Genomic DNA, 26,759 nt, shown 5'->3' with positions numbered 1-26,759 from the left:
CCAGGGGCATACCTCTGGAAGTGGGGAAAGCCAGGACGTTCCAATTTAGACCAGAGGCTAGTACTGTCAGTCACTGACTGGTGGCCGCACTGCAATATCTCAGCTTTCCTCACTTCCAGAGACACATTCCTGGGATCCCTAAGGTGCATCTGTGCAAGTGGGGAAAGTCAGGGGCCCTGCTTGCCAAGACATGCTCCTGGCAATCTCCAATGTTCCTGAAGAGTTCTGAGGCTGCATCTCTAGAAGTGATATCAACATATCTTATATGTTGTGCCACAAGTACAATGGGTGGGACAATGGTTGACATGTTTCACCCAATAATATGGACTTGTCCTAGCACAGTTCATCTGCTTCATTTGGCAATATCTATTTCTAGTAGGTGACTAAAAAGTGCTGAGGTGCCTAAAATTCATTTGAAAGCCAACAGGACTTAGGTTCTTAATTCATTAGGTTCTACAATTCATAAATTGTAAGAGACTGGAAGGAACCTCACAAAATCATCGGGTCCACCCACCCTGCACCAGGCCCCCAAACTAATAGTCTGAGTCACTTTTGAAATGGGCTTTTAAATGCTTAGGCCAACTTAAAATTGATTCTGTATGCACTTACAGTTAGTTTTCTAATACAGGCAGTCCTCAACCTGAGACGTTTTGAGTTACAATGAACGGCACTTATAAAGTTTATAAATTGACATCTTGTTTTGAATTTCTGAGGTCAGTTTCAACTTTATGACGCTTGATCTGATGCCATGCCATGCCAGCAAACAAGTTCACTGCATCGCCCATCTCCCTAGGGAACTTCTGTCCAAACTGCCTTGGACACTTTCTTTAAGAAAGCAGACAAAACTCCAGACTCCTGAGAAGACTCCAGCCAAGAGCCCTTCAAAAACCCCATCAAAGTCACCTCAAAGAAGTTCTTCCGAATCAATGTGATTACTATTTACAATATAAATACATTAATGTAGCTGTATTACTCATATAATTAAGTGAGTACAAAATTCTAGTTATTTTTGGTGAAAATAGGGTATCAGGTCTTGGTTCAGAAACCAATCCCCCATTTATAACATGGCAAAATTTGTTCTGAGTTGCAACATTTCGACATAAGATGTGGTTTTCAAGAATCAATTGTATCATAAGTCTGAGGACTGCCTGTACCTAAGTTTTAGGCTCCTTTTCCAGGAGGGCAATTCAGTTTGATCAGGCTAGGTGCCAGGATCCTTATTCAGTCAATGGGGAGACTGAGGTGCCTCTGAAGAGAGATGAAGTTTTAGGTGCATAGAGAGAATGAGGAGATGTAGAATGACAATTGAGGGTGCCTAGAGGTAGGCAAAAGCAAATGCTAAGCACAAAAACATGTCCAAAGTCTTGCACCTCTCAGAAGCTTAGGCACTGATTTCTGCTGAATATTAAGGGCCTCCAGTCACTCAGCCTCCAAATATTTAGCCCTTTGTCTAACAATAGGTTCTTATGATCAGTACTGATATGATTCATAATGTTTCACTGTCCTTCTAATGTAGTGGTGGCACTCACCTTTTGTCCAGTAGCCTAGTGATTATAGCATTTGACAAGGATACATGAGACTCACTTATTAGAATCAGCTCAACCTCAAGGGATTTTAATCCACATCTCCCAGTTCCCAAGACAATCCTCTAACCCCTAGGATATACAGTAGGGCCACTGGTAGCCAGAAAGTGCAAGAAAGCAAGTGAAAAATACCATTCTTTAGTCCAGTATCTATAGCTTTCTTCTGAAAGTGAGAGCCCTAGGTGGACTGACTTCAAAAGAAGTCAGTGAGAGAACCCTCACTACCTGGACACTCTCCATGGGATTCTAGTGTAGATCCATAGGGAAAAATGTACTGCCAAAATGGAAGTACATCATGACTGTTGTAGCAGCTGGCCAATTTGGATAGCTCTTTTGAACTTAGGTAGAGTCCTGTTTCAATGCCAATGTATATTAAATGACAGACTTAACATTGATAAATATTATTTAGAGTTTTAAGAAAAGTATAAAATGGATAGGGTCCTAAAAGTACCATTGCAAAAAACAGCAAACCGAAGAAAATCCAGATATCTTTCTCCTTCAACTGGATTCCATCCAATGTCTGGATAGCCCTTAGAAATCAACAAAGGGCAGCTTTGCAAACCACATCCAGCCAGATAGCGAACTACCTAAAAATAATTTAACATGAAAAAACAAATTAGTCCTAAAAGGAGGAAAGTCACAACTTCAGAAGAAAGTTTCCTCATATACAATCCACAAACTAAAGTAGCCCTTATAAAAACCTCTCATGGTCTCATCTTGGACAGATCTGAAGAGCAATATTTCATCTTCATCCTTCTCCTTTGGCTGCCCATGATACTGTCAACCATAAGACTTTTCTGGAAGTTTCATCTCCCTATTGTTCTCCTCCTGCCTTTATAGTCATTCCTTCAGTAGGCTCTTAATTATACTGCAACCTTCAGCAAAAGTCCCAAATATCAAAATTCTTTAACTGATTCCTCTTGTCCTTCTTCATTGTATCCTTATTTGAAAACATTTCTTCAACCGTATTTTCATGCTGACAACTCAGAGATCTACTCTTTCATTTTGACCAGTCTCCCAGACAAAAAAAACCCTGGTCTGTCTGTTTGACACCTCATTGTGGGTGTCCAGCAATCAATTTAAGCTTAGGGTACCAAAAATTGAACTTTCACTTAGCATACTTTCCACACCCCTATGTCTAGTTTTCATCCATGTCATGTTTTTTCTTCCTGAACAACATTTCTAAAATACAGATTTTCTCCTCCCAACTAGTGATGGCAATGCCTTTTTGCCCTCTCTGTTTATATTTTCATTGCCAACAAAAGACTATAAAAAGATGGATACCAACCTTTTCCAAATCAGGTTCCCTTAGAGCTAGTGCAAGTTCATTGTTATCCATCACAGATGCTGCTGCAACATCTAGAGGGGTTGATCCTCGCATAGAAGGGGATGCTGTTAAAATAACAGTTAACACTTAAAACAACAATTAGGTGCATGCATCTCAAGTTCAGCCATTACACATTTGTAGTTGCAAATATCCATTCAGACACAATGCTTTGTTTTATGGGCTCAGATTTTTTAATTTTTTTTTTTAATTTACAACTTCCCAAGTTTGGTTTTATGATCATAATTTTGGTCATTTATTCTGTTCTTAAAAATGGATGTTAAATGTATTATTTCTAAATTAATATGGTACAGTTTTAACTAGTTCTCAAAGACCCCCTCTACACATGCAAGTAAAGGTGCAATAGGATCTAATGCATGATTCACAAAATCACATCTCCTGCCTTGCCACTGTGAGGGCGCAGCGGCTAGGGGCGGCCGTGAGCTCCCTAGCGCCGCCTACCGTCACATTAGGGTGACATAGCACCCTCAGAACCTCGCCCGCCACGACTTTGATGGTTAAATATATAATGTGGAGGCTGCCAGTTTCCCTAATGGACGGTCTTGTTGTTCGTCCCTATTCCAGACTGGGGATTTGATAAGCGTCCTGCCTTAAGGGCAATGCGTGCCTCCAAGCCTCCCCCTCAGCACGCCCCAAGCCTCGCAGCTGTTCTGGGGGACGCTTGCGCGGTCCCTCGCCCCTCGGGTGCCCTTGTTCTCTCTCTCGGGCACTGGGGCTCCTCGCCCACCGGGCGCCTCCTCGGGTCGGGCCCCTCTCTCACCCGTTCCCCGCGCCCTGGGCCTGTCCCGCTGGCGCCCAGCTACTTGCTGGCGCCTCCTGGGTCCGACTAGCTAGCGCCGCTTGATACCGGCGCTCCTGGGCCGGGTTCTAGCCGGCGCCTGGCTAATCGCCGGCTCTCCTTGGAACTGGAGCGTTTTCGCCGCCCTAGTCTCGGCGCCCTTGGGCCGGCACGCTCTCGCCATCCTAGTCTCAGCGCCCTTGGGCCGGCACGCTCCCTCCGCCCGGATCTCGGCTCTACCGCCGCCCTGGTCTCGGCGCCCTCGGGCCGGCTCGCTCTCACCGCCCTAGTCTCGGCGCCCTTGGGTCGGTTTGGTCCCTCTGCCCGGATCTCGGGTCTCTCGCCGCCCTAGTCTCGGCGCCCTTGGGCCGGCTCGCTCTCGCCGCCCTAGTCTCGGCGCCCTTGGGTGGCTAGCTAGGCCTGGCCTCACCGCCCTAGCCTTAGCCCTATCGCCGCCCTAGGCTCGGCGCCCTTGGGTGACTAGCTAGGCCTGGCTACGTCGCCTTGCTAGGCCTTGCCCCCGCTGGGGCCTCGCCCTCTCTGGGCTGACCCCACGCGCCTCTTGCGCCTTGTCTCTGCCCCGCTCCAGGGCCTTGCCCTCTCGGGCTGACTCCGCGCCTCTTGCGCCCTGTCTCTGCCCCACTCCAGGGCCTTGCCCTCTCGGGCTGACTCCGCACCTCTTGTGCCCTGTCTCTGCCCCACTCCAGGGCCTTGCCCTCTCGGGCTGACTCCGCACCTCTTGCGCCCTGTCTCTGCCCCGCTCCAGGGCCTTGCCCTCTCGGGCTGACTCCGCACCTCTTGCGCCCTGTCTCTGCCCTGCTCCAGGGCCTTGCCCTCTCGGGCTGACTCCGCGCCTCTTGCGCCCTGTCTCTGCCCCGCTCCAGGGCCTTGCCCTCTCGGGGCTGACTCTGCGCCTCTTGCGCCCTGTCTCTGCCCCGCTCCAGGGCCTTGCCCTCTCGGGGCTGACTCTGCGCCTCTTGTGCCCTGTCTCTGCCCCGCTCCAGGGCCTTGCCCTCTCGGGGCTGACTCCGCACCTCTTGCGCTCTGTTGCTGCCCCGCTCCGGGGCTAAACACCGCCCGTATGGGCCGGGGTCTGTAACCCCGCACACCGCGCCTCCCTGGCACAGGATGGTGCCCTGCAGCACCGACAATAGTGCCCCTGGCACTGTGCCCCAACTGGGCACTGAGAACCCCCAAGCTGTTGGGGAGCTCCCCTGAGGCCTCCTCGCTCCCCTACAGCCTCACCCGGTCCTCCGGTGTAAACTGCAACATAATACTCAAGCCATCTGGCTGCAACATAAACAGAGGCTCCACACACCTAACAATAACTCCAAGCCCTGCCAGGGCTCTCAGTCCTACCTGCAGTCAGGGTGATCTTGTTCCCTGCATCATCGCAGCCTGTTAGTGTGGTAAAGCAGCAACCACTAACGCAGGCCACTCAGCTCAGCCGCAGAGCTCCTGCTCCTGCGGCAGCCAGAAGGGAACTGTGAGGCAGGCTCCAGCCTAGGCTATATATAAAGGCCTGGCCCTGCCCCCTTCCGGCCATGTGACTCACTTGGTTGGCCTGGCAACCAGGCACCTGAGCTTCCTGGGTGATTGACAGCACTGCCAATCACCCTCACAGTCACGGGGCACCTCTGTGACTCCGTGACAGCCACATATGCATGGCAGGAGGCACATTTGTGGGGTCACACATTAGATCCCATTCTGCCTTATTGTCAGTGCAGAGGTAGCCCGATCCTAGACTCCCCCTGCACTGGCAAGAAACAAGCCCTTTGTGGTTGGGAACCCCCTCAGCTTAAGACCTCCCAGCCACATGGGCACCCAGTGCTTCCCATTGCTGGGAGATCACTGCTGAGGCAGTCCTCCTGCCCTTGGCATTTCCCCTGGGGTGGGGAGTTTGCTGCAGTGGTGATCCCCCCACCACAGAGGTTTCATGAACCCCTGGGGTGGGGAGATCATAGCCATGCCCTGCAGCTTCTGGGTCCCAGCACCAAGAAGAACACTGCAGGGAACCAGCACCCATAGCTGTGGGACTCTGGGTCCCAGCAGCTGCAGGCTGCTGCCAGCTCCTGGGGCCAAGAGTCCTCAGCAGTAGCAAGACTCACAGCCCTGGCTGGACAAGGTGCACTCTTGTGGCTGGGAGCCCATATCTGATGGGGCTTCCAGCGGCAGGTGAGACCCTGCTACACGTGCAAAATTAAAGCTCGATAGCAACCAGCTATAAAGTTAGTGCACGCTTTTTAGGTCTACCTTGATAGCTGTTTGGAGCTTCTTGTTGTGTGATAGATACTTTGAACACGTAGCTGGTCTCAAGGTAATTGTGTAATTAACTAGTGTATTGTGTGATATCTGTCATGTGTAGGTGTTGTCATAGTACCATCACCTCATTAAAAGGGAAAATGACTATTTTTACTCCAAAATTAAATTGTGACAATGTTTCTGTCCTAAAACAACATTCTAACAAGGAAAGCTTAGATTATGTACCAAAAAAAGGCACATAATTGCCTAAAAAACAATTTAGGCAGAATTCAAGTACTTAAATCCAAGTAAGCAATCTACAAAAAAACAACCTAAACATTTAGACAGCTGAGAGTCCATACACAACTATGTCCATGTCTGAAAAACTTACTCAGGTGTCTAAATCTGCTACTGCAGATGTCCAAAACTACAGTCATCTTGGCTGCACTGACCATTTCAAAATCTACCTTGTGCTTAACTGTATTTGCATTCACAAAATAGGTGCTCCTATACTTAAGTCTTCTCAGGGTATATCCATGCTTCAATAGCAGCTTGCCTTGACCAGAATATTTCTGAGACAATCCCACCCCACCTGTTCGACACAAAAATGTGCCAATGAAACTTCTCCAGGGTTATCCTTATCATACCAGAGATTAAAGTTGTGTGAATGGCTGCACATGGATGACCCCAGAGCAACCTTATTTGTATATATATGAAGGTTTCAAGCAGGAGTGAGTGTATGGAGCATGCTTGGGAACAATGAAGACATATTCTGAAGGGCCCAATTTGATGGAGGTGCTCAAAGCACACTGGAAACACACTGGCAGCATTGAGTCAACCACAAAACACAGCAGCCACAGCCACTTCCATTCATAAACAAAACAGGGGGAATAGGAGGAAATGGTAGTACCCATGCTAGCCCATACTGTTGGCTGGATTACCTATCCAGAAAGCGTAAGATGTAGGTTATATACCCTTCAGCATGAGGTGCTTTAAGTGAAACTCTTTCACATTCTAAGAGCATGTCTCTAATGGTCTAGAAACTAAAGCTGCGGGGAAGGCATTCTTCACACCTCTTTTTAAAGATAGGCCACTACGTAATGAAGGATTTGTAAGTCACGTAGCCAGACAGAGACAGCGTGAGAACAAGGTTCTATCATCCAGTGACAGAGGTACTCAGCTAAGGAAGGGGGAGGCCCAGTTTCTGGTTCCCCACTCAACACCCTATACATTTAGCCAATGGCAGTAATACAAAAGGCAACAGGCAGGAACCCTCAGAAGCAGGAACTGGAACCCAAGTCTTTCCCTTCCCAAGCAAAAGTCATTACCACTGGACTATAGTCAGATGCATATTCTTGCTTGCTTTCCCTTTGGACTCACAAATCTTAAATTCCTTGCTGCACAGTGTCTCAACTTCAGTAGGAGACATGAAGAGTGCCTGGTGGTTTGGTCATCCTTCAAAGAGGGGAGAAAGGCTAGTTGAATCCCTTTAGGATAAAGAAGGTCAGTAACCTTGGGTCTCTGCATTTCTGAGTGATATAAAAGTTTAGGAACTCCCCCCAGCATCAACTTGATCCTTCAAAAACTTAATTCAGAATTCACTTACGAGCAACTTCATACTCATACAAGAATGAAAGCACCACTATGCCCTTGTCTCTGCACTTGCCATGGCACTGCACCCTGCACAAGGTAGAAGAACTTAGCCAGTCTGGGCGAGGACAGCTGGAAAGATCCCCAAGAAAGGAAACTGCAGGCACTTAATTTTAACTTGCTAGTCATAAATTAGAGCTTGCCCTTACTTGAGATACAAAATGTAATCCTGCATTTCAGGATCAGACTCCCCTGTCTTTCTTCTATGTAAGTACAAGTAAAATTCTTGGCTAGACTACCTCCTCTTTGGTCTTTGCCACTTCAATCTCCTCATAATTGGTAGAGCTCAACCATTCACCTTTAATTTTACTCGATCCTTAAGTCTGAGTAACTTTAGAATCTTTTCTTTGGAAGACTCTTTTTTCCAATATAAGTATTGCTGGAAGCAGAAGTGGGTGGGATATGTTAGTTTAAATCAATGACATATTTTCAAGGTTTATATATACAACACATTTTAGATACATTTTCTATTATTACTTACCAAGTCCAACACTGCTATTTTCCAACAAATAACTAAGATGATCAAACATAGCTTTTTGATTCTGCCTGCTGATGCGGCAAAAATAACATAGAAAACGACAGCAGTTTGCCACCATCTTAGGAAATGTGATTTCCTTAAAATAATAATAATAAAAAAGATTAATAAAAAGATTGTTAGAACTAATATATATATCTCAGTATATGCTTACGCCTTTATCATATTAGTCTTCATGAATTTAAATTATACGCCAAACCTGCTAAGTAACCTTTCCACACAGGCCTCAGTGAAATCAAAAGAGCTCAGAATAAGTGTATACCCTCCTTAAATCTCATAGCACAGATTAAACTACTGCTTTAACAAGAGAAGAAGATACATCTCTAAACATGAGAGTCAAACACTGACATATGCACAGAATTCAACTCCAGAGGCTAATTTTATGGTCCTCTATAATGGGGGGGAGGTGTCTGTGTGGGTGTCTGTGTGAGAGAGAGAGAGAGAACTGGAAACTTTCAGACAAGAGTCACTTGATATCAATACCTATAATATTTACAAGTGTTATTAGCTATTCTTTGTCAGTGTGAATATACACATACTTATCTTATTCCATAACATGAATGCTATTTATTCTAAATAGATTATAAGGACAATAATTAGAAGCTATATAACATTTTTGAGGTGGTATACTACAGTAATTCTCTCCATGTAGAACTCAATTGTATTTTTTTCTAATAAAATGAACATGACTGAGGGCTCTTAGCACCTCCAGTAAGCTCAGCACCCTGTACAAGTAAGGTTTAAAAGGCCAAACACTAAATTCCCAGTATTCTACCAATGAAATCCTTTACCTTGGATTCTCCTCCTCCAAGTACATTTACCATCACTTCCATAACAGTCTCATGCATTCCTAAAGCTCTCATAAGATTAGGATGTTGGTAAAACACTTTATTGTTCATGATGTCTCTAGGGGGAAACAGAATAAGAAACGAATTATAACGTACTGTTCGCTAAAAAAACCCATTTCATTTGTTTTTCTGTCACATGATAATCACAAACCTATCTGTCTGAAGAAAAATCCTACTTCTTCATTCCTTACACAAGGTGCAACTCCCTGTGCTTCCCTCAAGACTGGAGGACTGGTTCACAACATATTACATTTCAGAATTAAATTTACATGGTTGCTGATCAGTAATTTTTCCAACCAGTTTTTTGTGTTGTTTGGAAAATGTTGATTTATTGAAACCACAACTTTTTGCAGGAACATACTGGTTTTGACACAGCTTTTGTCATAAAATGCTTCCTAACTATCATGCCAATTATATCTCTTTCCTTTAGGCATCTGTCTGCAAAGACTGCCATCAAGATCAGGGAAAGAATAGAACACCAGATAAGAAAGGGAACTTAGTTTCAATTATCATGGCATTGGTATTGCCAGTATAAACTACAGGAAGAATAAAAGCTAATAAGATCTTTTTCCTAAAAATGTTTCCCGTAATATGCAGATGATTGCTCAAGAGGACATTTGTCTCCATCTACACTACTTCATCAGTGTGAATTTTAAGAGCTGAGCATCAACCCTAATTATGATGGTGTTATATATATATATATATATATAAGGTGAAAGTGTCTAATGAACATGCATATTTTAAAAGGTAATTATGTTTCTCATTACATTGCAGCAATGCTTGGAATCATATGCAGCCTAGAAATAAGTGTGAAAGCATTCTGCACCAGATTCACTCAACTGATTGTGTTGAGAATCTCAGAATATGCTTTCTCTTTAATCCTGGCTTCTGGATTTATGCTGTTGTGTGAAATGCTCATCTTCAAATTAAAAACTTTTTAGGAAAAACTTGAAGATATGAACACTACAGTCCTGTAATAAGGGCACTCCCTTAGGACCTAGGTTTAAGATCTGAGTCTATGTTCATTTACATTCTCAGAAACAGGCAACACAAGCCCCTTCACATAATATCTGACAGCTGTGGCACTAGCAGTGAGAGCTAACCCCAATTAACCCATCACTCCACAAGCCTTAGATAAGACTTCTCAGAAATGCTATGAAATCTGCAACAGAAAGACTTGGACCATACTGTCCCTGCTTCATGCTAGGCCTAGCATTTGCTCTGTGTCCTAAGCAGAAAGAAAAATCAATTGTTTCAGGCAGAATATACTGGATAGGCATAAAGGGATGTCTGAGACCTTTACTCCCAGTAGCCAAAGACTCTTTTTTCTACACCACATCATGGTGCATCATATCTTCCTTCTTCATCCAGAATGTAGATTGCTCTAAGGAAGTCAGATATCACTCAGCCCCTCTTGGTGACTTCTACAAATTCTATTACCTGGACATTGGGAGAGTACCTAACTCCCTGCCACACATTTCTCTAAAGGTATTGGAGAGTAGCAGAGGATTCCCATCTGGCTCTGCCTGTGGAACCATTATATTTTGTCATTTCTTTTGATATTCATGTCATACTTTGAATTATTTTGGGGACCTCAGTACCAGGCTGCTAGCAGACAGCAAGATCAAGTCATAACCTCTACAGAGCTCACAACAGGAGAAGCTGACATAGTTTGTCTGTGCTTCTGAGGTTTTCTCCATCAATATAACTTTGGGCTGATATTCTAGGCAAAGGAGGACTTGAAAGATCCAGGAAAACCCTCCTTTTAAACAATGAAGGCATCCAATATTGTCATCTATTGGAGACAATTCACTATTGCAAGACGTATATTGCTTAAATGTAATTTCTAAAAAATTACTGGTAAGAAAAGAGTTAAATGTGGACTCAAAGACTACTCGAAAGTCTTCTACAGCAGAGGCTAGACAGCTGTCAGTGGGAAACCCAAGAGGAAGAGAATCTGATTGTTATAACTAGACGGAGTTCAAAGCATGTGGGTGAGGTCTTAATTTATCTAGAAAGGTGGAGAACTGAAGTGGATTAATGCTGGAACACATCAGAAGATTGTTTAAATACAAGCTGATTTAAGAATTCATAATTCCTTGAATATGGGTTGGAACAAATGCAAACATTTTAAATTTTGTTAGTACAAATTAATTCATAATATAACCTTTAATCATATACTCCAGTTCACAAGATGGCCTGCCTGGTGCCCAAGGCTAAGTACAGACCGTCAAAAAGCCTGAAGCTGAATTAATTCAGTCTTCACAGGTTAATCTAAACTGCACAGATTGAACTGATAAGCAAGTGAATGAATGTCTATTCATTTTGATTCTGGAAATGCAGCCACATGCCTACAGTGGCTCAGGCCAGAAGACAGGGGGTGCTAGAGCATGCCTTCCTGCTTGGCTCATGCAGACAGCTTGGGTTAAGGCTAGCCCATCCACGGAGCGAGGGAGGAATTTGCAGGGAAATGCAAAGCATTCTGGGATGCTGGGGAACTGCAAGTTAACTTGAAACTGGAGGGTATCTGGGACAGAAGTTCAATAAACCAATTTAATCTAAATCAGTTAAGTCTAATACTACATCCTGCAGGTTTATCTTAAACCAGTTTTGGCCATTTTGAAAGCGGTTTATGTGCACTGAACTTCTCTTGTGTTACAGATCTGAACTAGTTTCTGATCACTTATACCCGTTTATGTGTAAAGTAATTTACATCGCATTAGTTGCCATATTTAAGGCACTTTAAAGATGGGTCTATGCATGCACTGTCCTTAATGCACCTTAAATATGACAACTTAGGGTGATCTGGAACTACAGTTTATATCTGCATAAAGCAAGTGTCAAATTTAGGCCTGATTAGTTAAGGTGCCATAAGCCATGTGTAGACACGGTACAGCCCCTCAATGCTATCACCTGCACCAGTGGAGCTCAGCTGATGGGTCCATGTGCTGCTGCTGGGTGCCGCCAGGGAGAAAAAAAGTAGAGGTTGGTGTTGCAACCACTAACAGCTCCCCCACACCTCTGCCTTGAGGTGGGTTTGCTGGCTGGGGCTTGAAGCCCTGAAGGGGCAGGATGGGCACCAGGATTCAGGCACCTTTAGAAGCCTGAGTTGGATCTCTTGCCCAGTACAGCAGGCAGGCAGTGATTGCATTTGACCCCAGTGCCTGGCACCACTTTCTCTGCTCTAGCCACTTCCATCACAGGCAAGCACTCAGCTTCCCTCCTAGCAGGATGCTGCCCATGGAAGAGGCAGCATCAGCTCCTGGGGGCTCAACTTAGCCCAGCCCAGGCAGGCTGGATGCAGCACAGACAGGGGGCTCAGCCTTGGATCAGGTAAGCAGAGCAGGGAAAGCCTGGGTGCTGGAGGCAGACGCAGTGCTGGGTGATGGAGGAAGACGCAGTCCCAGACTGCCTGGGCTGAGCCAAGCAGAGCACCCAGGAGCTGATGCCAACTCTCCCATGAGCAGTGTCCTGCCAGCAGGGAAGCCGGACGCTTGCCTGGGATGGAGGTGGTTGCAGCAGAGAAAGCAGCACTGTGCCCTGGGGTCAGAGATGGTTCCAGCCCATCTGCTGTACCAGGTGGGCTTCTAAGGGTGCCTGAATCCAAGGCAGGCGGCAAGGCGTCCTTCCCCTACAGGGCTTCATTGCGCTGAAGCAGAGGCATAGGGGGACCACTAGTGGCCACAACACCAACTGCTGCTTTTTTCTTCCTGGCAGCACTGGGCAGCAGCACGTGGCACCAGGAGGTGGGCTCTGGCCCATCTCATTCACCAGAAAGGGAAAAACAGGGAGTGGGGGTTAGGGCTCACCTGTGTGGAGAGCTGTCCAGGATGCTGACTAGGACAGGCTGCAAGGGCTTCCATCCAAGTGAGCTGCATTAAGGTGCCTTAAGGTATCCACATGTAGACACACATCTAAATCACCTTAATGCACCTTAGGCTAAGGCGCATTAAAGTTTAGGCACACAAATTCATGTACAGGTATGCACTGTACGTGTACATGATACCCCATTATTTGCGAATTTGTATACAGACACACTTTCTCACTGCAATTGAATTTCTCCCTTGCTAAAGTTGCAAGTGAGATATGCTAGCTCCTTGAGGTACCTCTGTACATAATGTCTGTCATACATACATACTAAGAACCTTGGGGCTAGAGGTAGTCTAAAGGATAGGTGCTATACAGCATGATTCTCCAAAATTTAAATATATTATCTTTATACAACTTGAGTCATGAAGTATTTCTAAGTGTAGAAATCATGTAATAGCTTGCACTTTCAGGAAACTCAAAATAAAAGGCTAAGTTTAAAATCTATTACGTGCCAAAATACTTCTCTTACCCTTCCTATCCAGGACATTTTGCAAATAAGCCTATACTTAGTTTATTTATTTATAAAATGATGTATCTGGATATGCTTGCAACTCATGTTTAATCTCATTGGTTATGTCAGGTCATAAAAAGTGCAACAGCATTGAATGAATACAGGATATCAAAACTTTGCTCTACTATATACATTTAATATTAATGATGCTTTGCTTGATATAAGCTTGCAACTTGTATTTTAGGCTATTTCTTACACAATGTACCCATGCAATTAGAAGAAATGGTTGTGGCCTACTTTGTTGGTCAAAACATTATTAATTATATGAGGAGGGCTTAAAAGATTACAAATATATAAGGAATGTATACTCCTTATAAATATACAAAGGAATGACTTCATTATGAAGAACAAAATATATGTGTAATTAGTCCCACACAAAATAATCACTTTCAATTGAGGAAGATGTTCTACCCAGGTTAATCCCTGTAGGGATGTCCTGATTTAAGTAAGCATATGTTCTCATTAATTTTTAAACACTTCTTGACCCTCAAGCCTCCACTGACTTCCATACTCTGGAGAAAAGCTGATTTTTGCTCATGAAAGTACATGGTAACAAAAAATAATACCACCAAATATTACAAAATTCTCTATAATAAAGACCAAATGCTGAAGGTTTAATCATGCAAGTGGAGCTATACTTCTTTGGAAGCACTGTGCAGGACCAGAGCCAAGAGCACTGCAAAAAGAGTAGTTGCAACGAAAAGATCAGTGCATTTCAATGGCATTTCTGAGAGAGAAAAGCTTTCAATGTTTCCCAAAAACTACACACCATGTGGAAATATTTGGATTTTTTTTTTTTTAACAAGGACCAAAAAATAATTAGTAACACATACCCAATATACATAAAAGGGGTACTCATAGAAGCAGGTGCTTGGTACATTATATCTGTTGCAAGGTCTGATGGTGGACAAACAAGGGGCATTACTCAGATTGATTCAAGACAAACTTTTGTTCTTCTCTCAAAATGATACCATTAGCATCATGGTGGCAGACCAGGCAATGCTGCTTCAGCAAAAGGTGGGGAAAAACCCACCTCTGATTCAAGCAACAAAGTAAAACAAAATGTAAAATCCATTTTTCTCTTTTAGCAAATTCACAAACAACCATGTTTTGTACCAGGGGTTTGAAGATTATCGGAATACATTGGTTTAATGAGTAAGATCAGGTTTCCCCTGGTACCTGATGCCAGCGGCTGAGACTCTATTAATATCTCACAGAGAAATGTGTTTCCTGTAAGCTCAAGTGAAAGAAATCTGTTTTTAGGCATTAGGGCTCCTAGGTTAATCCTCACTTATAGCTAAAGTATTTGCATGTGCAGGCAACCTGAAATCACTCAATTAATAGAATGTGTCTTGTTAGTGTCCCAAAGTAACCTTCAAAGTTTCACTGTTCCAGATATAACAACTCGAATATTACAGGCTCTTATACTTTTCTACTACCATCTGCTAACAATGTGACAAAGCATAGGTTTTAAAACTGCAGAAGACCCCATAAATCCCAAACCAAACTTCTCTATTTAGCATCTCAAACCACAGAAAGATATTATATTCATATTCAAACAGTGTGTTTTACCCAGGTGATAAACATAAGACAAACAATATGGGAATATGATTTATAAATTTAGTGATATGGTACTCCATTGATTTACCCTAATCCACGAATCATGAGCTTTTCTTCCTCTTTCCCCATTCGGACACTGAGCAGAGAACGGATCTGGCCCAGAGATGCTAGCAGGTTGATAGTGTCTTCTACTGATACACTGTTTATGGTGTAGGTCTTTGGTAAGGTTCGAACCAGGCCACCAATACCATCATACTGGCGATGCAGCAAAACAAACATGGCCCTCACTAATTCAGGATCCTCTATTACTGACTCCTGGGCCCAGCGTACCATTGTGTCTGAAATCAGTTGTTGAAGAGTGGCTATAAAGACAATACATAAAGAAAGATGTTTGTATTAATTGTTCATTTGTACCTCTAACAAGTCCCTCTAAGTGTATTTTACCGCGTATGTTAGAGTTAACCCAGTTTGGAAGAAAGCATTTCTTGTAATTAAAGGGAAAAAAAGAAATAACATTTTGCAAGGAAGAAGGCACCTTTGAAATGAAAACATATCACTTCTGAATTTCACAAAGTTATAAAAAGGAAAATGAAGATATATAGAATCCTCACTGGGCAATAACTATATACAGCTTTAACTGATAAATACCTGTTCCATGAATTTTGTAGAAACAGTTTTGGCAGTTCTTATTATGAACTAGAAGTAGAACATACTGTCTGGTAGTCTATATGAAATATGAATGTTAGTTATATGAACTCTACAATGTGTAAAATGGAGTAATTCACTTTAATAATTCACAGCATCTAAAATGAAACATCTTCCAGTCAACAGAAGCAGAAGCCTCCATGATCACACACTGCTTTAGAAAAATCTGATTAACAAAGGCCCCTGGAAGACATGACATTTTTGGCAGAACTCATGTGTTAACTGCACTGTAATTATAACATGCCTCATGTTTATCCAAATAAAGGTGTCATAAAATGGTAAAAAATCCAAAAAGATGTTCTATATATATGGGAGAACATCTTTGCATCTGGATTGTATAGTACCTTAACTTGAATAGGAGGCATATGCTGTGCTCCAGACCGCGCTGGATGCTTGTCTCTATTGGCTGAGGACAACCCCACTGGCCGCGTCCAGACAAGTACAGACACATGGTATGTGGCGCCGCAGCCCTGTCTGCAGCACCACACATCGCACATGCAGGTGTTCCCTGCACTGCTGCCTTGTAGTGTGGGGGTGGGGGGGAAGAGTTGACCTCAGGATCTCCCAGGGTCAAAAAATCCCATGACAAAAAAGTGGTGCAGCACATGTGAAGGTAGTGCACACCACCTAAAACCGGACCCTGGCTGGCCAGAGCCATGCTCTGGCTGCCGACCAGGCACTCAGCTGCAGAAGTATCACAGCTGCAGGACGCTGAGACCCCCAGGACACCAGGTAAAGCTGCTGAGGTCAGCACAGTCGCTGGCCCCAGCTCAAGTAACCTGCTACACGTCAGAGGCTGCATGGCACAGGTGTTCCCCAGGGACAAGTAGCAGCAGCAAAAGGCTTTTCCCTGGAGAAACAAATATCTGTGCTCATGTGGAAATGGCCACTGTCTTTCAAATTGTAGCAACACCCCCAGTTTTACTTTTTCTTTTTTTTTTAAAAATGCATTCCCTCCCCTTCCCCAACCATTTCTGACTTTCTCTCTTTCTCTATTCCCTATAGATAAGTATAAGGGAGCTAAGACATAGGATAAGCTTCAGCATTTTATTTTTGCTAGCAAATTGTACTTGTTTTGTTTTTTCTCCTTCTTTATATTGTATAATTATTATATTTATATTGATTTTTACTGTTCTATATTACTGTTTTACTGATACTATACGATTTAGGCCTACATATGTAAGTTAGCATAAGTCATATCAAGTTTCCATTTTGTTTGTCAAGTCTCCATCTTGTCCCCATGCCTGGTTGTGTAAGTATGTTGTAACCTATGACTCATATCTACCCCTCCTATGTAACTTGGTTCTTGAATGAATGGGGATGAATGAGGGTGCTTGAGAGACAATGACAGTATGTCTAAAAATAGTTCCCTCAGAATGACCGAACCATCAAAACCAATACCTGGATCAACGACCCAGCCCTTGGAACCACCCTCAGCATTCAAGAAACAAAAGATGAGGCAACACACCACTGTGCCAAGGCTGCACATGCTCAGTAACAACACCTGGAACCCTCTGGAACAGGACTGACCTTGCCTGGACAGCCCCTCCCCACAGGAGATCAGAGGTAGTCTGTCCCATAAAAAGGGGTAGTGAAGACTGACTCCTTGGGTCCATCTGGACCAGTACCACGCCACACCACCTATCCACTCAGAGGCCCTGCTGGCAACCCCTCTCTGGACAACACCTAGTGGACAAGGACCCCTTTCCAGCCTGGATAGGTAGCTATCACCCCCTACCCCCTCTTCAACCAAGGACTTGGACTCTGCTTCTCTTCCCTACCTGGTCTGCAGCCCTTCCACTGAATCTCTTTCTCCTGCTGCCATTGTGACTGCTTGTGTGTGCGTGTGAACCAATAACTTCATGGAGCTGTGTAGTGTGTTGTCTGTTTAATAAACCTGTTATTTTGAAACCCCGAGTTCAGTTTTTGTCTGTTTTCTGACTGTTTACTCCTTGCCACCACTTATCTGCCCCCTAAACTCCCAGCTGTCTGCCTCAGTTTCCAACCCCAAGCTCCCAGCTTTCAGCCTCAGTTTATTTCCTGGCTGTCTCCTCCTTGCTGCTGAGCTTTTTCCCTTGCACCAGTGACCTCGAGTAAGCCTGGAGCCACTTGACCTTAAGTAACCCCAAGCCTCAGTTCCTCAGCCAACTTCTCTCTAGTCTATTGGTTCTAATCCCAGTTCCAGCATCTTTCACTCCTTACACTTTCTCGCTCACCTTAACCTTCCCTCAGGTATCCCAAGTACCCCAAACACACATACATACCGTACCATCCAAGTTAGGAACTCACCTGTGTGTATATGTAGGTGGGTGGTATGTGTGTGGACTGGTGAATATATATATGTCATCATGTGTATGATATATGAATTAGTGATCCATGTATGTGTATGGAGTATGTGGGTATTGACAACTGATTGTTGTCTAATTTTTGGTGCATGTAGTCTATAAGTGCTTGAATTGGTGATAGGTATGCATGTTTGGATGTGTATGTGCCTGTGTTGGTTGTATGTGTGTGTTTGCGCACTGAATTGATTTGTGTGTTTGTATATGTGTAATTCTGTCACACTCTCCTGTCCAACAGCACAATATTGAGATCCTGAGAGTTGGCCTGACCCCACAGGGCAACAAAATCACCTCATTGTCTGCACCAGTCCCAGGTCTCAAACTGGACTTTCGGTCTGGCTGAGGCAGTGAAGGTAATTGTTAGCTGATTGTTAGCACTAGCTCCAGACAGCCCTAGGTCCCAGAGCTACCCTCAACTCATTTCAGAATCTGAATGTGCTTGGGTAGCCCCAGGTCCTGAACCAGAATCAGGGCTGCCCATGCCCAATCCACTCAGCTGAGCATGAGGATCAGGCACAGGGCAGCCCTGGAGTTTGGGACAGAGCCACTCCCTACCTGGTCTGCAAGGCTGGGCCGGGGGCAGCCCCATAGTGGAATTCTATACTCATGCCCATGCCAAACAACATGCATCCTGCCATGTGTCAAGCTGTGTTCTCAAACCCAGGGCGTCATTTTGTCAGCACAGCTGCTCATCTTGACCTGCTACCCTGTAGCCTGTCACCTAGGCTGGCCAGGGCTGGCCTGAAGCCTCCATTAGGAGTTAACACTCTGCCCATTTGGTCACCAGTGGCCAACTTGGTGACCCTTCACTTCCCTCACATCAACCCCTGACCTGGAACAGGTCCAGGCAACAGGGCTCAGTCATATCCTCCAGACTGCTTTGCTGGTCCTTTTGGCTTCCTCCTTAACTCTATTCTGCTTTCTCTCAGCTTCTTGGTCCAACCTATTCTCCAACTTCACTCTCTGCCTGATCTCCTGTTTTCTTGACTTGGCTTGTTCCTAGACACTATTCACAGGCTGACCTCCTGGCTTCCTGACCTGGCTTGTTTCTGAATTCTGCTCACTCATCCTGACTCTGTTCATCATCTAGATCCCAAAGTGACCCCAGACCTCATTGCCCATGACCTGGAGAAACACCATACACATCTAGCATGGCAAGTCACATGATTTTTGGGATGGGGCACAAACTTCCTCAGATTCCAACAGCACCATTATTTCAAAGGGCTAAAGCCTCATCAGGCACTGAAGGATAATAAGGGTGCAGCCAGAAGTGACAATTTTTGCCCAATGTGGCCACAAAAAGCAGTTTATTGTTGTGATCAAACACAAGTACACATCTCCAAACATCTTGCATGAGGTTACAGATAACGATGTTTCAAAAGGTAGTACCTTTGTAACTTGTGTCTGTAGTGCCTGTTTCTGTTTTTAGAATAGAAGGGGGGAAAGGGAGCAGAAGGAGTTCAGTCTGTGGGTTTTTCAGCCCCTCCTGAAGGGCAGGGCAGGTATATTAGAGGCCCACCCAGGGTGGGGGAGTTCCAATGTAGTATGAATTTTTGCACATTATTATGTTTAAATAATAATAGTATTGAATTGATAAACCTCTATGATTGTATGAACAACTAAAACTCAATTTTGTGTTTGTTCCCTGCTTGACATGAGTAAATTAACTTTGTATGCCCTGTGTACGTGAGTGTCTGTGTGAGAGGGTGAATGGTGAAAAAATGGTAACTATTTGCAAGAAAACCGATTTAATTGATTGTGTAAGCAACAAGGTGCCAATGTATGAGTTACCAGACAGCAAACTAATTTAGCTAATCAATGGATAGCTGAAGAACGTGTCTGTGATCAGGTGCAAATAAGATAGTAAGAAGAAAGAATTTTGCATATCCTGTCATTTGAAATACACAAAGCTTGAAGGAATAAAACATAAAATTTCCTCTGTTTCTGGTAAGAAGCTGCATGAATAAATTGTCCACTTGTCTACACTTTAGCATCTGTCATGCTACATCTCAGCTGCTTGGTCAGCATTTAACAGCAGTACAATGTAGTGTTGTCCAAGCTGGCTCTAAGCAAGCTAGCTCAGTTACTCAAGCAACACAGCCACAGTAGAAGGGACTCATTTGAAAGGTAAAATCCAAGCTAAATTCACTGATGCAAAGTTCTGTTCTGATGGCTAGACTGCTTCTGAAGTTATCATGGATAGAGACTTAGCACAGAATCATAGAGAAGTACAGTTGGAAAGGACCTCCAGCGGTCATCACGTCCAACCCCCTGCCTAACATAGGATCGACTCTATCCAAAACATCCTATAGAAATCCATTGTCTAATTTCTTACCAGACCTACAGAGTCAACCCTGACAAAAGCCACAAAACATAACACCCTAACCTAGTAACATCCTGCTGCTGCAATGTTGTTAAAATACACTCAAGAAATCCAAGAAAGAGGACCATGCCCACTTCCGGAGAAGACGACAAAAACTCCACAGTCCATACCAATCTAACCATGGGGTAAAATTTATTCCTGATGCTAAATATGGCAATCAGTCTGACCCTGAGCAGAGAAGCAAAATCCTCTAACCAGAAAAACCCAAGTTTAAGTCCCAGCAAGCACATTAGCACACCCTGGTCACAATCCCCAACCTTGGCTGCAGCCAATCCAATGGTTCAGAGGAAGACTTAAAAAACAAACAAACAAATCATGATGTGTAGCAGCAAGAGAGGAAAAACAATCCTTCCTGGCCCTACATGGCAACCAATAAAGCCCAGAAGCATGGGAGATACCCATAGTAGAGCATAGGCAGAGTTTCTTCTAAATCATCCCAGACCAATCCCTGTTCAACCTCTTGAATGGGAAATTCACAACTTCCTTAGTCTGTCTATTCCACTGCCTTACTGTTCTGGAGTGCAGACATTTTTCCTGATATCCAATCTAAACCTACTTTGCTGCAACATCAATTCATTGGGCTACATGCTGTTCTCTGCAGCAAGAGAGAAAAGGTGTTTTCCAGCTTCTTTATGGTATCCAATATGAAGACTGTTGATGTGTCCCCTATGAAGTGCCTTTTCTGCAAGCTAAACATACCTATTTCCTTCAACCTCTGCTCATATGACTTCCCTTCCAAGTCCTTTATCATTTTTGTCACCTGCCTCTGGACCCTCCCTAACGTGTTCACATCCTTTTAAAAATGTGAAGCCCCAAACTTCACACAATACTCTAGATGAAGTCCTGGGACCATGCACCACACTGGAGTTTCTCTACTTTCACTGCTTCTAGAAGCATGCCCCCAGAGTCTCTGGAGCACATATCTGGAAGGGGGGAAAGTCAGAATACCCCACTTGCAAAGATATGCCCACAGAAATCTCTGTGAACCTTGCACATAATACTCTAGATGAGGCCTGACCAGTGTTGACTAGAGGTACTATCACTTCCTGTGTCTTGTATCTAATGAATTCCAAGACTACATTTCCCTTTCGTGCAGTTGCCTAACACTGCAGACTCATATTGAATCTATGATCTATCAGGACTCCCAGGTCTTTTTCCACAGTGCTGCCATGCAGCCAGCTGTCACTCATTTTGTACTTTTTTATTTATTCTTCCCAAAGTTGTCACACCTTGTATTTTTCAAAACTGAACTCCATCCTGTTAAGTTCCAACCGAGATTTCTAATCTATTGAGATCCTTCTGAATTGCCCTCCAATCCTCCATGTTCAAAATCCTTCTCAGTTTTATGTCATCTGCAATCTTGCTCAAAAAAGCTTTTTATGTCAGTATCTGAATCATTAATAAACAGACTGAACAGCACTGGACCAGGGACAGACTTTTGAGGGACTCCACACAAAACCTCCTGTCATTCTGACATGGATCCATTTATAATTACCGTTTCCTTGCACTTACTGAGCTACCTGCCATTCTGCCTTATTGTAGTTTTGTCTGGACAACATTTCTCCAATTTGTTTATGAGACTGCCATGTGGGACTTTGTCAAAAGCCTTGCTGAAGTCCAGATTTACTATATCCACAACATTCCCTTCATCCACTCAACTTGTTAGTTTATCAAAAGAGATCAGGTTCATAGGATCATAGGAAAGTAGGACTGGAAGGGACCTTACAAAGTTATCTAATCCAGCCCCTTGCAGGATCATCCCTGAATAAACCATCTGAGCCACATGTCTGTCTAACCTGCTCTTGAAAACTTCCAAGGATGGAGATTCTTCATTTCCTTAGGTAGCCTGTTCCAATGTTTAATCACCCTCATTCTCAGAAAACTCCTAATCTCTTACCTAAATTTACTCTGCTGCCACTTGAGGACATTACTGTAGTCTTGTCCCCTACAGCCACAGAGAAAAAAAACATCTCTCAACAATTATCCTTTAGGTATTTGAAAACTGTTATCAAATCCTCCCTTAGTTATTCTATCTCAAGTGCAGGACTTTGCATTTGTCCTTGTTGATTCCCATCTGATTGACTGAGGACCATTTTTTCAGTCTATCCAGGTCATTCTGGAGCTGAACGCTGCCCTCCAGAGCACTGGTGTCCAAGGCTTTTCTCTGGTAGGCCAGATGGGCAGTGCCTGGTCCATCTGCAGACCAGATCTGGCTAGTGGCCCCAATCTAGCACCCAGGTCAAATATGGTGGGGTCCCATCCAGCTGTGCCGGGGGGGAGCGGTACAGGGGGCTGGCTGGCCCTGATTCAGACAGAATGGGGTGTGCCCCACCTCTGGCCCCATGGGAAGTAGGGGGCATGGCCATTTCATTGAAGGGTGCTTGGCCCAACCCCATAGGGAAGAGGAGATGTGGCTCAACCCCAATCCAGCCCACAGGGAGAAGTGTGGTACGTGTTTCCTCCCAATCTTGGGAGGAGGTACAGCCTAGCTGTGATCCACTGTGTGGAACTTGGGAATTTGGCAGCAGGGAGGAGTGGCAGTATTATCTTCCCCTTCTTCCCTGCCACCAAATTTTTCAACCCATTGCGAGCCCCATCAGCCAGATGCCAAAGCTGGGGCATAGGCCAGAAGTAGAGCACCCCTATTCCAAAATGTCCAGAATTCCACCCAGCTTGGTGTTGTCCACAAATCTGCAAGTATCCACACAATCCTATCATCAGAATCATTAATGAAGACATTAAACAATACCAGAACCAAGACAGAGCCCTGAGGAACACCACTGGATACCTTCTCCCAACTTTACATTGAGCTATTGGTGATTCAATTAGTCATTTGTCCACCTTACATTGCTTCCACCTAGCTTGTATTTCCACCTAACTTGTTAAGAAGTGTCAAAAAACTTGCTACAATCAAAGTATATCACATCCACTGCTCTCTCCTCATCCACTACGCCTACCACTTTATAGAAGGAAATTAGGTTGGTCAGGCCTGCCCTGCCCTTGGTAAATCCATGCTGGCTGTTCCTGATCATCTTGTTCTCCTCTAGCTGCTTCATAATTATTCCTTGAGAGCCTGCTCCATGATCTTTCTGGATATAGAAGTCAAGCTAACCAGTCTGTAGTTCCCTTGATCCTCCTTCTTCCCTTTCTTAAAGATGGGCACTATACATCAGTTTGTTCAACACAATTTGTTCTTAGTAAATCTAAGCTGGATGCTTGTGATCAGCATGTTATAAAAAAAAAAACTTGTAACAGCCAGTGTAAGAAATGTGCTGACAGATACCATTGGGAGTTATTACTACATGTAATGAAAACTTCAGCTAAGCCTCCTTTGAGTTAGAGCCATCAGCTTAAAGGTGCACAGATGCTTCCCTAAAAATCCAAATGGTTCTGGCAAATTATATATGAAGAGCTGTCAGTACTTCCCTCTCTCCTTCCAGAGCCAGGTTGCACTGGATGTTGATTTAACATTTACTTACAGGGTTTTTTAGAATGATTATCAGTGGGTTTCTCAGTTTGTTTCTTCTTCAAGTATGTCATTTTTTCAACTAAGTACAATAGACGACCTCTGAAGGTTAAATCACTATTTCCATCCAGGGCTCCATCTTCATCTAGTTCAATTCCTGGAAATAATGAACATTGAATCATTAAGTGAATTAAACAAATTACAGCTATGTTCCTTGTCCAAATGTGCAAATATAATCAAACTGATGGGTCCTTTCTTGCTTTGTTAGCTAAGTGCACTACAAACAAACCAAAATTTGCTATTCCTGCAAATGCTGTTTTTGGCAGTACAGTTTAAAGGTTAGGGTTCAGATCTGGGGCTACAATACCTGGCTCTGTTGTTTACATACTGGATAAATGCAAGTTAATCATCTATGGCCATATTCACATAGGTATTTAGACACCCAGCTCCCTTAGCTTCCATGTAACTTTATTCTTGTTATTTTGAAAATAGGAAATCAGCCCCCCAGGTGATTTTTCATCTTAGCTGATATTTCAGTGCTTTCAAATGTTTAGATGAAAAACAATACCAAAGTGAAACTAATGATACTTTCTGATACTCTGTCAGTAAAAAATTGAATTGACCATTTTCATAAAGATGTGGTACATGTTATATTGAATTATAAAGAAATGAAACTGTATAGACACATATCTTATACTAATGTAAGACTTGTTTTTCATTTGTATTGTTCCAAATAAGTAATAATGAAACTGAAACCATCATATTGTTTCAAGCCCATCATTAATACTGTTGCCTCACAACTCTATGAGTTTAAAGTAAAAAGGCCACTTTCATTTTATCTTGCTGGGATCCTATGATCCCTGCTGACTTCCTGCTCCTGGGGCATGGGGCTGGACTCCAATGTCCCCCAAGGTCCCTTCCAGACCTAATGTCTATGAAATCTATTTCATTTTTTTAAATTCAGTTTTAATCTGAGTTTTTAACATGAACTTCTCTTCTACAGCATATTTCTACCTCAGATTTGGTAATACCATTAAATCTTTTGTTCATGGGGAAATCCCCCTCTTTTTTGGGGGGGGATTTTTTGCATTCATCCATTTGGAAATGGTTCCAGTTCTCTTTAAAGACAGTTTAATTGTACTTTGCCCCAAGGGAAAGTCAATGGTGAACTAAAAATGAATCGTCAATACCTTTCAATTTTATACAAAGTGATATTGTATAGAAGCCTCTCCAACCAAAGCAATAATAAAACTGAAATATTTCAGTAATCAGCATGCAGACGTGCTGTAGAGTTACTGATGCAAAAATGTCAGTTTCCCCCAGTTGCACAATTCCCAGCACTGTGGTTCCAGTTGTCCAATTTGCAGAATATCAATGTGGTTATTTCTCAACCTATGTACAATATGAGAAGCTCCACATTCTGAAGAGCTGACTAGCTAATTGCAGCCCTTAGAGATGCATAATCAATGGTCTGTTCTTCTGCAATAACTGTGCTGTGAATATATAAGTTCATGTGTTCTGTCTTTATTATGCCTCTTCTAGCCTCTGAATAGGCACTTTTCAAGCTGTTTGACAGCAAGAAAGCTAATGGAGACACTGGATTATGGATAATGGAGACACTTCTGGCTTCCTCAGACTGAAGCAAACTCCAGATTTTACACAAAAGAGGGGAACGAAAAAAACCTGAACAGAATGCTTCTGAGATAAGAGGTTGATAATGAAAAGGAATGAGAAAGCTACAGAAGTCAACCAGGAAAACGAGAGAGCAGAGAAGAAAGCCTCAATCAATTTTCAATTCACTTCCTGCCACCTGACAGCTAATTTTATCAAAACTTTTTTTCCCTCATTCAAAGGGGGAACAAATATCAGAATAATAAGAGAGCACCTTTTTGAGGTGCTTCTAGTTAACTTCAGACCCCAGACTGGAAGGAACTCCACACCATACTGATAGGTTCAGGACAGTTTCCTCTAGGCTAGGTAAGGGTCTTATTTAAGCAAAAAGCATAATCATGTATGTCAGCACCAGCATCCTCCATCTAATTAAGAAAGAATAAGAGTGGAGCAGCTCAATCAATACCTCCATCTGTTAATTATCAGCAGGTAGCTCCTTTTATAGATGAAGTGGCTAATTTTTTTGTGTGTTCAATATGTGACTTGGACAGAGCAAGGGGCATCCATAATTTGAAACTAACAAAGTGCTGTCTACTGCATTACCTTGCCAGCTCCAAGATGACTAGAGCAAAATTTAAATATATCAGCTGTGCAAACAAAAATTTTAGTTGCATCTGCAACGTCCATGGTTATAAGTTTAAATGTGCAAAAAGATTCTGCTTTTTAACTTCTGTTCTGTTTACTTTGCACCTACTTGCATTTAAATTTGGAGCATTTAAATATAAGAAAATCAGTTAAACTTTGCATTATTACCTGAAGCAAGACTTGGGATTTAAGAATTTTACTTGCCCATTTTGATTCAACCAAAGCACCCTTTTTCCTCTCACTTTCTTCAAATAAAAACCTCTCCAAGAGGTCAGGTAAGGATGAACAACTGAAGTCATAGCTGCCCTTTTATTGTGGTTAGTATGAACACAGTTAATTAGATATGACAAGAGTCACCTAAAGATTAACTAGAACCTACAGGGGGGGTTTCCACAGTGAAGGGGAGGGAAGGTAACAGAGGAGCAGAAACTGCTAGTCTTGCCACAGGTCAGGAGTAGTTTTCTCAAAAAGCTAGTGAGCTACATTTAATTTACTATCCTTTGAGTAGTTTGAGTAGAGTTCATTTATATGAAGGGAACCTTTCCCCTTTTGAAATAAAATATGATTTATTTCCTTGTATTCTGATCAGAGGAGAGAGTTCCACTTGTATCGTGACAAAGAAATGTATTTTGTATTATCTGACTTTTTATCTGTCTGTTTATGATAAACAGTAACCTATAAAGTGC

General features: G+C 43.3%; 1 protein-coding gene across 1 annotated transcript in view; it reads right to left on the bottom strand.

Moving 5' to 3' along the window:
- The window catches only part of RYR2 (ryanodine receptor 2), an 830,495-nt gene that overhangs the window by 233,993 nt on the left and 569,743 nt on the right, over window positions 1–26,759 (bottom strand). Inside the window, exons 38-43 of the mRNA XM_090044772.1 lie at window positions 23,831–23,974; window positions 15,010–15,283; window positions 8,924–9,038; window positions 8,079–8,211; window positions 2,872–2,975; window positions 2,035–2,170 (exon numbers count right to left, since the gene is read on the bottom strand). Coding sequence (XP_089900898.1) covers window positions 2,035–2,170; window positions 2,872–2,975; window positions 8,079–8,211; window positions 8,924–9,038; window positions 15,010–15,283; window positions 23,831–23,974 — 906 coding nt within the window. The remainder of the gene's footprint in view (window positions 1–2,034; window positions 2,171–2,871; window positions 2,976–8,078; window positions 8,212–8,923; window positions 9,039–15,009; window positions 15,284–23,830; window positions 23,975–26,759) is intronic.

Source organism: Crocodylus siamensis, chromosome 1 (assembly GCF_052110815.1).
Source record: "Crocodylus siamensis isolate JL-2025a chromosome 1, ASM5211081v1, whole genome shotgun sequence".
NCBI lineage: Eukaryota > Metazoa > Chordata > Crocodylia > Crocodylidae > Crocodylus > Crocodylus siamensis.
Note: the sequence above shows the minus strand (reverse complement) of the source record. Positions and strands in the feature narration are given on the sequence as shown.